Source organism: Stenella coeruleoalba, assembly GCF_951394435.1.
Source record: "Stenella coeruleoalba genome assembly, chromosome: 7".
NCBI lineage: Eukaryota > Metazoa > Chordata > Mammalia > Artiodactyla > Delphinidae > Stenella > Stenella coeruleoalba.
Genome location: NC_137153.1, coordinates 89,551,918 through 89,566,426, shown reverse-complemented (window position 1 = coordinate 89,566,426; position 14,509 = coordinate 89,551,918). Strand labels below are relative to the sequence as shown.

At 49.4% G+C, this 14,509-nt stretch overlaps 1 protein-coding gene across 2 annotated transcripts in view; it reads left to right on the top strand.

Annotated features, from left to right (window-relative positions):
- Positions 1–14,509, top strand: part of GABBR2 (gamma-aminobutyric acid type B receptor subunit 2) — a 365,550-nt gene that overhangs the window by 277,828 nt on the left and 73,213 nt on the right. For both annotated transcript variants that reach the window (XM_079926892.1, XM_079926893.1), the window contains exons 9-11: positions 831–911; positions 5,105–5,255; positions 8,196–8,328. In XM_079926892.1, the coding sequence (XP_079783018.1) occupies positions 831–911; positions 5,105–5,255; positions 8,196–8,328 (365 nt within the window). The remainder of the gene's footprint in view (positions 1–830; positions 912–5,104; positions 5,256–8,195; positions 8,329–14,509) is intronic.

The following is a 14,509-nucleotide window of genomic DNA, read 5'->3' as shown; positions in this document are numbered from 1 at the left end:
ACATCTAAAGGTGAATCCCCTTGGCCTCTCCCTGCCCACTCGCCACCTTGTCCGAGACTGCGCTACCCTGGGAGCCCCACTCTCTACTCCTTGCCTTTGGCTCTTTGCCTCTAACCCCACCTTTCCCTGATTCAGCTTCATCTGTCATCAGTATTCCCTCACAAGCCTTGAATGGATCCTCTGTTCAAAGGGCTTCTTGTCCCTGTCTTGGTGGCATGTGGCATTGCTGGCCAGCTCCCTTGTGAAATTGTCCCTTTCCTTGGCTTCCAGGATGCCCACTCTGTCCTGGCATCCTGGCCCATCTTTCCCAGTCTCTTGTAGCGTCTTTGCTCTGCCCACCCCCAGGGCCTGGATGGGGTGGGAAATAGAAATGATGTTCAGTAAGGTGGGAGGCTTACTGCCAGAGGCATGATGTGTTTTTGTCTTCAAGGCTCTAGGGCTCTCCTGGGGCAGGGGGAGCAGAGTGGTCCATGCACTCCTAGAGGGCAGAGCCAGATGACAGAGGAAAGTTACAGAGAGACCATTCAGCTAATGACCCTGGAAAGACTTGGTAACAGGCAGAGAGTCCAGTTATGGGGGGGGAGTAGGCTCCCCATCTATACATGTACAGCAAAGGATGGGTGACCAGTTGATGAGACGACATGAGAGGGTATTTGTTCCAGCCCAGATCAAGGTGAAGGTTTTGTGATTCTACCTGGAAAAGGCACTGGGGAAAGGAAAAACCTGCAAGAATATAGCCAGAGCCTGTGGGGGAGCAAGAGCTGGGACAGGAGCACCCAGACAAACACAGGACTTGGATCTAACCTAACACTGTCTCTTGCTCCCCGCAGACAGCAGGGAGGTGAAGGTGGGAGAATACAATGCTGTGGCTGACACACTGGAGATCATCAACGACACCATTAAGTTCCAAGGTAAGGCAGGTGGGCTTCTCAGAGGAGGGGGCCTGCTCAGGTGCTCCCAGGCCTGCATATTGTTGAGGGTTGTGGATGAGCTCAGAGTCCTTGGCTCTGTGGGGAAGAGGGAACATCCTCTCCTCTCAATCCATGCACTCGCTCACTGAGGACAGGATACCATCACCACATGGGAGCTGGGTTCCAGCCCCTGGGATGGGGCACTGGAATTTGCATGGAGTGCTGGCCCTCACCAAAGCATCTGTGTTTAAACTGTTGAATGGCCAGAAGTAATTCTTTTTATGTGTGGCCCAACTAAATTTTGCTGTGTCACCTCCTCAGAAAAGACATGGATGGGCTGGTAATAAGGCCTCTCCACTTGCTGCTCTTCCTGGAAAACCATTCCCTCTCTTCTGCTGGAGAACTTCTCCTCAACATCGAGACCCAGATCAAATGACACCTGCTCTGTTCAGCCTTCCCTGATGCCCCCCAACTGAGTTAACGGCTCTCTTCTCTTTGCTTCCACAGTCTTTTGTCTCTGCTTTTCTTATGGCCTCTGTCACTTTGCATTGAAATTAGTAGGTTATTGGACCATGAGCTCCCTGACTGGATCCTATTTGAGTTTAAATTCCTGGCACCAGCCAGGGTCTGGCACATGTTGGGGGCTCAGTGATATGTGATGAAAAAATAATACATGATTGATCAAGTAAATGAATGAGTGGGTGGGTGAATTAAATGAATGAAAGGGTGAGCATATGAGTCAGTGAGGAACTGGGTGGATGGATGGGTGCATGTGTGGATGGGTGGGTGGGTGGGTGGATGGATGGATCGATGGATGGACAGCCTCATCACGGGGTGGCTGTGGAGGAAGCTGCCATGCCCATAGCATCCAGATGCTGCTGCTTTGATTCCACTGGGAATCAAAGAACAGACAGCTGGCTTTCTGCACCTGGAGCTCCTTCTTAAATCCAAGACCACCAAAGAAGGCTCTCCCATGAACCATTTGGTTAGATTTTGGATCTGTGGGATTCCAGAAAGCTCCAGGTGGCCTCAAAGAGGAGGTGTGGTCTTCACAGTCCCACCTGAGGGAGCTGTCACCAAGACCGTAGTCATCTATTACCTCATGGAGCCACAGAAAAATTCTGAAAGTGGGTGGATAAGTCCTGTCATCCCTGCTGTACAGATGAGAAAAGGGATCAGAAAACTCCAAATTCACACAGCCTGTGAGAGGCAAAGCCAATTCTAACCATGGGAGTCTGATCCCCAAGATAGGGCTGTTTCCTCCTGGACGCAGGAGATCTGGGTTTGCTGAATAAGAATTCTGGGTTTACAAATTGAAAGAAAAATTCAAACAAAATAAATAAGAGACACAAAACAGAACTGAGAGGAAAAACATAAATAAAAAAAAACCCAGCCAGGAAAAAAGCTAGTTATAGTTAGGAAGCACGAGGCCAGGATAACACTGAGGCAGCAGCTGTTCCAGACTTGCCTCCTGCTTCTCAGAGTTTCCCTGCACCGCCCAGAAGGTGGATAACCAGTCTCTGAACCCAGAGCCGAGCCAGGACACCTGGGCAGGACCCAGCTCTCCTGTCCACACCCTGCCTGGGTTCATCTCTCACCCAGACCCCTGCACCAGCCCCCCCATGGGTTTTACCCACCCATCACCAGTCTAACCCCCTCAAGTCCATTCTGCCCTCAGTTGTCATGTCACACTGAAGAGGCCCACACAGTCCCCATTGCTCACAGCGAGGGGCCTCTCCCTGGGGTGGTTCTAAGACCTCCAGGAGGGGACCCCGCCCCACTTCTCTGCCTGCTCCTTCAGGTCTCCCCAGCCAAACTGCTGACATTTCTGCAAATGTGCCGAGACTTCACCATGCCTTCACCTGTGCTGGGCCGTTGGCCCAGAATGCCCTTTCTTCCATGTCTTCCTAGTAAACAGCCAACTACTTATCTTCCTGTCAAGACTCAGCTCCCACATCATCTCCATTCTGTAGCCTTTCCTGACCCCATCTGGCGGAACTGCAGTCGGCCGCCTGTTTCCTGCTCAGGCCTCCCTGGGCCTGATGTTCGCACACCACCTGGACCCCATCGCCAGAGGCACTTTGCATAGTGATTAAGGCACAGGCTTCAGGGCTAGGCAGATCTGGGTTCAAATCTGTCCAGCTTTGCTACTTACTAGCTATAAAAGCCACTTAACACCTAAAAAAAAGTTCCCTCACCCCGTAAAATGGGAGTAATCTTCTCTACCCATGAGACTCTTAGATCAAGTGAGAAAATCTCTATTAAAAGTGCTCAGCTCATGGTAAGCATTCAATAAATGTGCTTGCTACTGCCTTTAAAAAAAAAAAAAACATGGCTAGTGTGTAAGTTCCCTGAGGGCAGGAACTGTGTCTTGCTTATCTTTGAATCACTGGTGCCCCACACCAGGCCTGACAGTTGGAAGGTGATTATCAATGATGATGCCCATCATTAATGAGGACGAATGAAGGAAGGATGGTGATGAATGGATGAAGAATGAATGAATGGATTGGGTGGGGAGCAAGAAACAGGACTGCTGCTGTTACTAACACCTCTGATAAGCTGTTACCATTTGGCTTCCCTAATGACTTAGCTAAGATGCACGGTGAGAAGGTGCCATTTTGAGGGAAGACAAGGTGGAAAAAGAGATGCTGATTTTCTGAAGTTGTTTCTACACAAACTAGTGGTTATAGTAGTCACATAACCTTTGATCCAAATCTAGCCCCCTTGCTTAGTGCCCAAAGAGGAGCTTATTTCCACCAAGAACTCATGGGCACTCACAGCTCTTGTGTTGGGGATCCAGAAGGTGCCTAATGCAGGCCAGGCTATGTGGGGGGAGGGGGGAGGAGGACAGGGAGTGGGAGGAAAAATGTCCAGGTGTTGAGCTTTTATTTCTGGAAGCAAGAGATGGTGTTACCTGTATCACCTTGAGTCTGCTTTTGCCCTGACTTGCAGCCCTTGAGGCCACTCTTACAGTGTTACTTTGCATGTAAGTGCTTAATGCTTTACATTAACCAAGCCAGCAGGTTTCTAGCTGTTTTTGAACCTGACAGTTCCCTCTACTGCTTAGATGATTCAGACTCTTTTTATCCACTGATTGTTTCCAAACACATTTGAACTTGCTAGCAGAGTTTTTTAAACAGATGTGCAGGGGAGTTCTCAATCCCTGCCACCACATCTGCCCATCCTCTGCCTGTGTCCTGGGAATGGAGGCATAACCTAGGTTGGCACCCGTGGCACAGCTGTGGTGGGGTCATTGTGACCCCTGGTGGGTCTCCCAGGTTTGGCCACTCTTGAACATCTGACCGATTCCACACTGGAGGGAAAAGCTTCAAAGTGTCACAGTTCCACAGCAGAAACCTGACTTGAAATAGCAGCTGAGAAAAAAGGGATCTGCAAGAAACAAGAGGTGGGCAGGTGAGGAAAAGGGTGTCCCTGCATCTTTCCTCCCAAACCAGCCTGTACCTGGTAAATCAGGACAATTTGCCACCATCCATAAAGATGAGTTTGCTCTGAGGCCCTCAGGTCTCCCCCAGGTGCCCTTGAAGAATGAGCAGAGACATCTCTACAGTCACACAGCGGGATGGAATCCCACAGTTTCTGTCCAGTCCTGGCACAGCAGGGAGGGGAAGGCATGCCAGTAGCTTCTGCCTCCCACAGTAAGTCTTATGAAAATGGAAAACCAGAAAGAGCTTTTATAGCATAATGACCTTGAGGCAGAAAATCCGCAGCCAGAGCACATATATGTCTCCACGGAATTGACAGGCAAGGTTTCCACCCTGTTGAGGGGTGGCCATTATCATGTGTTAGCGCAGAGTCCTTGAGAGCCCAAGCCAAGTTCCTCACCCCAAAGACAACCAATGGTACCTACTCACAGCACCCAGCCCTGCGCCTTCTAAGCCACTGGTACCTTTGGGGAATAAATGGCGATGGGTTTTCAACATGGTAATTAGACCAAATTCTAGTCTTCTAATGGCGATTAAATGCATCACAAATCCCTTATTGATTCTGTTTAGAGAAAGAAATAAGTCCTGGCTTAGGCTCCCTACTGGCCAACCGCTGGAGCCCGCTCACCCAGTGACGTGTCCTGCACAGTTTGTGCACAGGTGGCGGGTGTCAAGGGCATCCAGGCAAGGATGTTCTCGGGGACTGACTGTGTGCTGAGCTCAGCTGATGCCTTTTTCTTGATCTTCTAGGATCTGAACCACCAAAAGACAAGACCATCGTCCTGGAACAGCTTCGTAAGATCTCCCTACCTCTCTACAGCATCCTCTCCGCCCTTACCATCCTGGGAATGATCATGGCCAGCGCTTTTCTCTTCTTCAACATCAAGAATCGGAATCAGAAGTAAGTCACTCATGCCCTCCTCTTGGATAGTGCTTTCTGGGTAGACAAGCCTCACAGACAAAGTGTAGGAGCATCACGTAACACGTTCTCCAGGGGCACAGAAGTTACTAGGGCAGTTTCTCCAGGGACACAGAAGTTACTAGGGCAGTTTTCCAAAGTGTGCCGCTTAGTTACTGGGATGTCATTAGATGTTTCATGTGAGTGTGTGTGTGTGCACGAGCGTGCGCGCGCGCACACACACACACAGGCAGGAGCACTGCTTGCACAGGAAGTCTGGCTTAAACAAAATTGAAGGGTCCAAGTCCACAGGTCTTCTTGGAATTTTGGCCATGCATGTGCACTGTGTGGTGGTCCAGGAGGAGAAATATAGAAGCAGAATTCCCCAAACGTCTTTTCCCCACCCACCAGCATCTTCAGGAAGCACTGCCAGAGGGAGATCACTGAGTTCAGTAAGGACACTTCCCATCCATACAGCATATCACAGCCCAGGAAGCGCCTCCTTCATCATCTCGGTTGACCCTCGAATAACGACCGCAATTGCACATGAGAGTGCCGGCTCGATGTCGGAGGGCTGGAGAGCCCTGTCCGAGACCGCACTGCTGCGTGTAGCAGAGCCTATCCCCTGGGTTTCTGGCCTTGATCCCTTTTCCCCCACGCGTGCCCTTCCCTCTCCGGAGGAGACCAACTCGCTTTCCGAGTTATTCTGGCCAGCCATGGGTAGTACGGGCCACCTCCCCGGGCGGTGGTGTTTGCCGAGCACAGCCAGCTTCTTTGGTTTCCGTAGAAATCCCTGACCCCTGCTCCCTGCCTTGTTGTGGGAGTGGCTGAGCAGGGCTCAGAGGGTGGGCCTTCACGGGGGAGAACAGCCTCGGTGCCCCCCAGAGGCGGCGCGGCTCTGCTGTCGTGCCCAGAAGGCACACAGGGCGACCTCCTGGGCTGCAGGGACGAGCGCGATCCCAAGAGAAGAGGTTTTCCTTCTCTCCCTGCTTGCCAAGGAGGAACTTGGCGGCTCTAGAGCTTTTGTTGTCATTTTGGGGTTTGTTTTCTTTTTGGTTTTGGTAGCAGCTGCTTAGGTCAAACCTGTTTGCTGAAGAACAAAAAGTTGTATTCACCTGTAGTTTTATTTATCACCGATAACACAAATATTGCCTCCAAAAAAAAACTGAAGCAACTCTGATCTACTCCGTACAAGCCTTAAATGATGACCGTGCCTGTTAGCACTCGACACAAGGCCCTGGGCACGTGGTCAGCTCTTAATGTTAGATTCCCTTCCTGCAAGCTGCAGTAGTTTTTGTCATAACAACAAGTTGTCCCTGTCGTTAAGACTATACTCCTTTAATTCCTAACTACCCACTCTTGGCCTCCTGGGGGGGAATTACCATTACTCTTTCCAATAGGCTGGCTTCCGTGTGAATTTTTTTTTCAATAAATTTATTTATTTATATATTTATTTATTTTTGGCTGTGTTGGGTCTTCGTTGCTGTGCGCGGGCTTTCTCTAGTTGCAGTGAGTGGGGGCCGCTCCTTGCTGCAGTGCGTGGACTTCTCACTGCTGTGGCCTCCCTTTGTTGCGGAGCACAGGCTCCAGGCACGTGGGCCTCAGTAGCTGCAGACGCAGGCTCAGTAGTTGTGGCTCGCGGGCTTCAGAGCACAGGCTCAGCAGCTGTGGCGCACGGGCCTAGTTGCTCCGAGGCACATGGGATCTTCCCAGACCAGGGTTCGAACACTTGTCCCCTGCACTGGCAGGTGGATTCTTAACCACTGCGCCACCAGGGAAGTCCCTGTGTGAATTTTTTGACTGGCTTTTCAGATTAAAAAATCTACAAAGAGATAGGAAATAAATGTCACTGTGGTTTCAAATCCCCCTCTCTTCTATCTTCCTTAATGCTACTCATCCTTTAAGGTCTACCCCATCCAGGAAGCCTGCCTCAGTTCTGGCCTCTCCCCTCCTTGCTTCCTATGGTAATAAGAATGAAGGGGCCTTAGCGGTTCATGGTTTATGAAAGGACCTTCAGGGACCCAGTTCCCTCTCAGCTTCACATGTGTCCTAGGCAGTGGTATATGTGCTTTTATAGGTGAGGAAACTCAGTCGGCTAATTGACTTGCCAAGGGTGTACCTCATGAGGTCACAGGGGTGCTTGCTGGACTCAGGGCTTCCAATTCAAAAGCCCATGAGGGGTCCACAATTTACAGCCGGCTTTTTATCTCTCTACTACTTTGACACTGAATTTTTAAATGTGAAGGGATTAATAGAACTGCAGAATGCAAAAGAAAATGCTCAGGGAACAACTGACCATAATTACAATCTGCAAAAGAGCACCTGGACCATGGGGGCACCTGAAAACCCAAGACATTCTGAACAGATTGTGCTGGGGGAGCCAGACACATCTGAGAGTAAATTCCAGCTGGCTGATGGTTTAACACAGCCTGGTGAAGACGGGGGGAGGATGGGGGTGGGGACTCCATTGTCCATCTCCATCACCTGGTACCGGGAGGTACCATGCGTGTGGCCCTCTTTGTGCTCAGGACAGTCCATCACTGTGGAAGGTTGCTGAACATAGATTAGGATTCTCTAGATTTGGCTGTCTTCCCAGCTCCAGCCAAAAAAAAACTGTTGACTTAACATCTTTGTGTAAACTAAAAATTAATGGTTGAAGAAGCCGGCAATACAAGCTGTCCCCAGAGAAGTGATAGGTGAACTTGACTAAGAAGACAGGAAAATCAACAACTAGAAATCGATAGCATCGCGGTCCTATAGTGAGGGGGAAACAGCCCATCAGAGGAAGCACAGTCTTGGGGAGGGGGCAGTGAAGGAAGCCAGGGTTTCCATTCTTCTCTCCCTCTCTAGCCTTGGTGACAAGATACACATTCAGAAAATATTTGCTGCAGGAGTAGCTAAATTAACAGTTCTGCTAACTATAGTATCTCTTTCTTTTGTCAGGCTGATAAAGATGTCAAGTCCGTATATGAACAACCTTATCATCCTCGGAGGAATGCTTTCCTATGCATCCATCTTTCTCTTTGGCCTGGATGGGTCCTTTGTCTCTGAAAAGACCTTCGAAACCCTTTGCACCGTAAGTCATTCTGCGCATTCCAGTGGTTTGTGATACAAGGTTTTCTTGGTGACCACAATCACCAAAAACACAGATACAAACCCAGAACTGCGTGAAAATACATGAACAGGCAGCAGACAACTTGTTCAGCCGTTCAAGCAGTTCAACAGGGCAGCGTGGTATAGCTTTCAGACCAGAATGGACTTAAGTATTGCCTGTAAAATTAAGAGCCTGGATTTAACAGGCTGTTGCTAGAAGACAGCCCACTGAGAATGATTGAATAACCTAGAAAAGCAAGGGAGAAAAATGCCCACCCAGGCACTGTGCCTGGGGTCAGAGTCAGGGCTGTGTAAGAAGGAACAAGTCTGCCCACCAACCTTGACGGCCATCACAGAATATAAGGAGAGATGTTTGTATGGATGACTTTGAGTTGTACAGAAAAGATCGCTTTCCTTATTCTCTATTTAACAGCAGTGTTTCTCAACCCTTTTTTTGTTAATTGCCCCCATAAGGAGCCTTTTTAGGCTTTTTTTTTTTCTAATTATCCCTTCTTGAAATTTCAATACCAAAGATATACTGTATTTCTGTTTATGTACTGTATATATACCTATAGTTTCTATATAAAAGAGTAATAATTTTTCACATTCAAGAACCAGTGTTGTCCCCCTTGGGAACTATATCACCCCCATTGAGAATCCATATATTTAAGGAAGCCCAAAACCGTGTAATTTATTTACTATATTTTAGCAATGTTGTTTTGAAAATTAATTAACATGTTTAAAAATGTTGTTGCCTAGTTATTGTTGTTATTAGTTGTTTTTCTTTTTAAGGAGTTTGTACGTTAGCAGTTAGCAATTGTGTAGAACTCAGTTGAAAGTATCATTGGCTTACTTTTTAGGATAAGGATGGCCAGTTGGGATTTATTTCTGGACTTTACTGTGATCTCTCAGAACTGTGTTAGACATGCAGTAATTCATCCAATTCCCCGCCTGGAGGACCAGAGCTAGAAGGGATGGTCAAAGGATCAGTGTTGACCAGATTAATCCAAAAGCAACTCTTTTGTTGTTGCTGTTTTCTATTAAGGTGTTAAGAGCAATGTAGGCCCTTTTTTGGAAAGCAGTCTCTTTTAGATTATATTTGCTGCTCTGTAGTCTCAGTGTCGCCCACTACTGGACGATCATAAAGTAAAGGGTGGCAGTGAGGATTAAACAAGTGGAGGACCCCTTAAATGTGCTGCAGGTCACCACCCACACCTTGGACTTTCAGGACTGCACTGGGTCTGTCAACTTAAAAAACATGCGCAACGTGAGAATCGTGAGTTAAGTTTTATTTGGGACAAAATGAGGACTATAGCCCAGGAGACAGCATCTCAGATAGCTCTGAGAAACTGCTCCAAAGAGGCAGCGGGAAGGTCAGTATATATGTGATTTCGGTGAAGCGGGGAGTACGTGCAACCAAGCACAGATTTTTTGCAGGAGGTTACTGCTAGTCATGAGGAGCAGACGTTACCATGAAGGATTTTAGTGCTTTTCTAGATATGAGGAGATATAAGAATTGGAATCATAAAATTGGCTCCTAAAAATATCTAACTATCTGAAGACCTGTTCTGCCAGGTTTTCCCAGAGCACAGAGTGCCTCATTCCTGCTCTCCACCCTGAGCTCCTTTCAGGGGGTATTGAAAGTCAGCAGCTGCAGCAGCACATGATTTAATCCTTGTAGAGGTGGATGGCAAGTGCCAATTTGTAGTTGACAGATCCCCAGACTCTGGGACAGCCCGTGGACTGGAGGGAAGTCCCTGGAGCACGTGGTGATGCTCCCCTGATTCCTGCAGATGATGACACCGGACTGACTCTTGTTAATAGCCAGCTTCAGCATGAATTGTCAAGCAAATGAGATGTCCCCAGAACTCGTACTTTGTTTGAAAGGTTCCACTTGAGAAGTGCGTGGTCAAGTACCCAATACCCCAGGGGGTCCCTGGGGTGCTCAGGCATCCTTCCTCTCTGGGGTGGACCTGGAGGGCAGTCAGGCCCCACGTGCTCCAGAGCTCACCTGATTCAAGCTTCCTACTCAGAGTTTTTTATTCTGCCCCGTTTCACTCTGCCCTTCTGGGGGTTAAGGAGGTGAAGTCGAGTCACAAGTCCCCCACGTGCCTGGCATCAGCGTGCCGGAGTCAGCTTCCGGAGAAGCTGAGCCGCTCAAAAGTCCCTGTGGGTGTGGGTTAGCAGTTTGTGCCCTCAGAAGTGTGACCCTCTGGCACAAGGATGGTGACCGCAGCTTGTGTCTTGCTCGCTAGAGACGGTGTGAAGCGCTTGAGGTCCCCTTCGGTTCTGCATCAGCACGACTTCTGTGCCCTGTGGGGCCTTGTGAGCTCATGGGTGCCATGTGTGTCTGTGATCAGCTTTCCTGGGCAGTAGTGTGGCCCGAGGGAGGGGCTGCTCCCAAGGCACCCTGAAGAAGCTAAGCGAGGGGTTTCCCTCTTCCCTCTGTCCCTGGGACGCCCTCCCCAAGTTTGAGGAGACCATGACAACGGCAATAATGAAAATGGCTCCAGGGGCCGGGTTGGTGGCTTCTCATTTACACGGCGCTCTGATCTTTTGGTGGCTCCCCGAGAGCTGAGGGGCCCACTTTGATCTACTGGCCGAGAATCACGGGGGCAGAGCTCCGCTTGGGTCCCTCCCAGCTCCTTGTCGCCGGCTCCTGCCACCTGGGAATGCATCCACTGGCCCAAGGTCCCATCTTGGGTGCAGAGACATGAGGCCCAGCCCTTGGAGAGTCTCTCCCTCCCAGAAGGGAATTCCTGCCATCTCACCATGCTCACGAGCCAAAGGCCGTCAGAGCACAGGTGCTTCCTGGAGTTTGCCCCGAATCCTACAGACACTGGGTGACGCAGGCTAGGGAGCCCAAACGAGGACATCCCCACACCCGGGTGTTTTCTCTTAATGAAGCCTGACATTCTGTTCTGGGAGTCGTGCTCATTTGCGTGAGGGGAAGGCTGTCCTGGGAAGCCTGGCAAGGCGGTATGAATAAATCATAAAGCGCTTTACAAATCAGCATTAGCTGGAACATGAGGGCTCTGAAGATGTTAGGGCCTGGTTCTCCCCACCCTGAGGATTCATTTATTTGCAGTCGGGGCTGTTTCAGAGGCTCTGCAAGGGGAAGCCCACATTCGTGACTGTGGAGAAAAGGCATAGATTAACTAGTGTGGATTGAATTGGGTCAGCACAAATGTGTGCGTGGCTAAGACCGGGGTCACTTATTTAATCATCCCCAATATTGATTGCTCAGGAAGGGGAACCAAAAGCTCTTAAATTAAGAGCCTAAGTGCACCCCAGTGGGTGCAGTGTGGGTTGTCCACCTGCTATTCCAGAGGGGTTGTGGCTCCTTTGTTTCACTTGGCGCCTTGGATTGTGTACTTTCTGGGCCTAGGAGGCCCCCAGTGCGGTGAGCACAGGTCTTCAACAGCCTGGGCTTGACTCTCGCCCCCTACACATACTACCTCCGGACTGTGGAGGTGACTTAGCCTCTCTGGGCCTCAGTTTTGTCGTCTGTGAAATGAGCACAACAAATCCCTATGCGGGACTGTGGTGTGGGCTAAATGAGACCATTCAGAGGAGCTGCCTGGAGTGTAAGGCAAGTAACGGGGAGTGGGCACCTTCCCCCTGCCACGGTATAATCTCCTGGCGTCCCACACTGTTTCTGTGGGAAATCTCACAGGACAAGGGACAAGGTGGATCACGAAGCCAGCTTCAGATGTGGAGCAAGAGAAGGCACAGTTCAGTCTGTTCTGCTGCCATATGAATGCCACTTTTTTCCCTTTTAGTTTTCAATATAGAAACTAAACACAGTGATAATCAGTAAACACCACCTCAGGAAGAAACCTGTGACGATCACGGGATTATGCCTCTCTAGGGGCTGTGCCTCTGCTCAGAAGGGCCGTTATAACTCGGACAGCGGGGTGGGTACGTGTGTGAGCATGTGTACACACACTCACACACACGCGCAGAGCTAGGGAAGCAGTCACACTCAGTTCCCATCCCCCACTCCCTCTGACCCTTTCTGGCATCTTCCCAGCCTAGTTCCAGCGAGTCTTGCAAACATCTCGCAGCTACACGGTGCTGTCTCCCTGGACACTGAGTGGGTAGTGTAATCACCATAGCAACATGGCCCCTGTGGGCACGAAGCTGCCTATGAGGACAGTGCTGGGCGTGGGCTAGAGCCCCCATGCCAGGGGGATGGGAGGGCCCTCACACTTGCTTATGCAGCTCAGGAATCCCAGCCCCTGGCAGCCCAGAGAGGGAGCGAGGTGGGTGGGGAAGAGAAAAGGTGCTCGCCTTCCTTGTGGAATCCTAGGCAGAAACCCCAGCAGGAGCGTGGAGGGGTAAGAAGGGACTCTGCAGTGAGGACGAGAAGACCCAGGTGGGCCTTTGATCCAGTGCAGGTCTCAACAGCTCCAGGGGCATTCAGGGCATTTCTGGGCGTGGAGGTGGTCAGCAGTACCATGTGAGCTCCCCAAGCCTGTGCCCTCATAAAATTCAGCATTCTCTGCTGTGATTTACCTTGGGCCAGCAGCCAGGTGAAGACTTTCCTTCAAATCCCCACCTGACAAGGCAGGGTTCACTGTCCCCGCTTCACAGGAGAGAAAACCGAAAGTCTGTCATACATGGCTAGGTGGCAGGACCAAAGTATGGAACTAGCTCTGTCGGACTACAAAGATGTCTGAGACATTTCATTCATTTTTTTAAGAAATATTTTGATTTTTTGTTAGCGGGTTTATACCAGGAAAAACAGGTCAACTAAATTCTTAGGAATGTGGGCAGTATTTATCTCAACCAAAATTTTTGTCTGTTCAGATTTTTTTAAATTGGAATATAATTGGTATCCGCAGGGGATTGGTTCCAGGAAACCCCGCAGATACCAAAATCCGAGGATGTCCAAGTCCCTTATATAAAATGATGTAATATTTGCATAGGTTATAAGCAATCCTCCCATATACTTTAAATCATCTCTAGATTACTCATAATACCTAATACAATGCAAATGCTATGTAAATCCAATGTAAATGCTATGTAAATAGTTGCTGGTGTGGCAAATTCAAGCTTTGGTTTTTGGAACTTTCTGGAATTTTTTTTCTTTTTTTTTTTTTTTTTTCGGTACGTGGGCCTCTCACTGTTATGGCCTCTCCCATTGCGGAGCGCAGGCTCAGCGGCCATGGCTCACGGGCCCAGCCGCTCCGCGGCATGTGGGATCTTCCCGGACTGGGGCACAAACCCGTGTCCCCTGCATCGGCAGGCGGACTCTCAACCACTGCGCCACCAGGGAAGCCCAGCCCTGGAATTTTTAAAAAAATATTTTCAATTTGCTCCCTGTTGGTTGAATCTGTAGATGTGGAACCCACAGAAACGGAGACCTACTGTAATTCACATACCATAAAATTCACCCTGTTCAGGTGTATAATTCAGTCATTTTAGTATATTTATTCATTCATTTTTGATACATCCCCAAAGTATAGCATAGTGCCTGGCATATAAGAGAATTTCAGCCAGAATGCTTGCATTCAAATCCTTAGCTACACTACTTCCTGCTGTGTGACTTGAAGTTAGTTAACATCTCTGAGCTTTAGTTTACTCCTCTGTAAAATGGGCATACTCGTAGGATTGTGAGGGTTAAATGAGATAGTGCATGTAAAGCACTTAGTGCCTGCCACATAACAAGACTCAGTAAATGCTAGCCATTATCATTATGAATGAATGAATGAATGAGTGAACGATGGGACTGTGTCTGAATAACTGTGTTCACCTCTGGACACAGCTAAGAGATACTAATAACGCAGAGCAAACTTGGCATGAAGAAGAGGCTGGAAAACTGGGGTTGATGCTGGTTGATTGCGCGTAGGTATGTCCATGGCAACTTCCAGCTTTACATGTCCTTGCTCTGCTAGATCTGGGTCGGGGACAGACTCAGGGCCTAAGTCAAAGCCACGCTGCTGTACCTCAGCCACCTTGAGTGCTGAAAGGGGCCTCAGGGCAGGCTGCGAGGGAGGTAAGAATGACGCAGGTGGGATCTCTTGGACATGAGTCCCCAGTCACTGGAGTCTGATGTGAGAACTAGGAGAAGCCAGTTCAGCCCAGGGCTGCTCTGATGGAAGCACCGAGGAGCGTGGCTCAGCTTTATCTCCCAGCTGCCTCCACTTGCTGAGATTCCT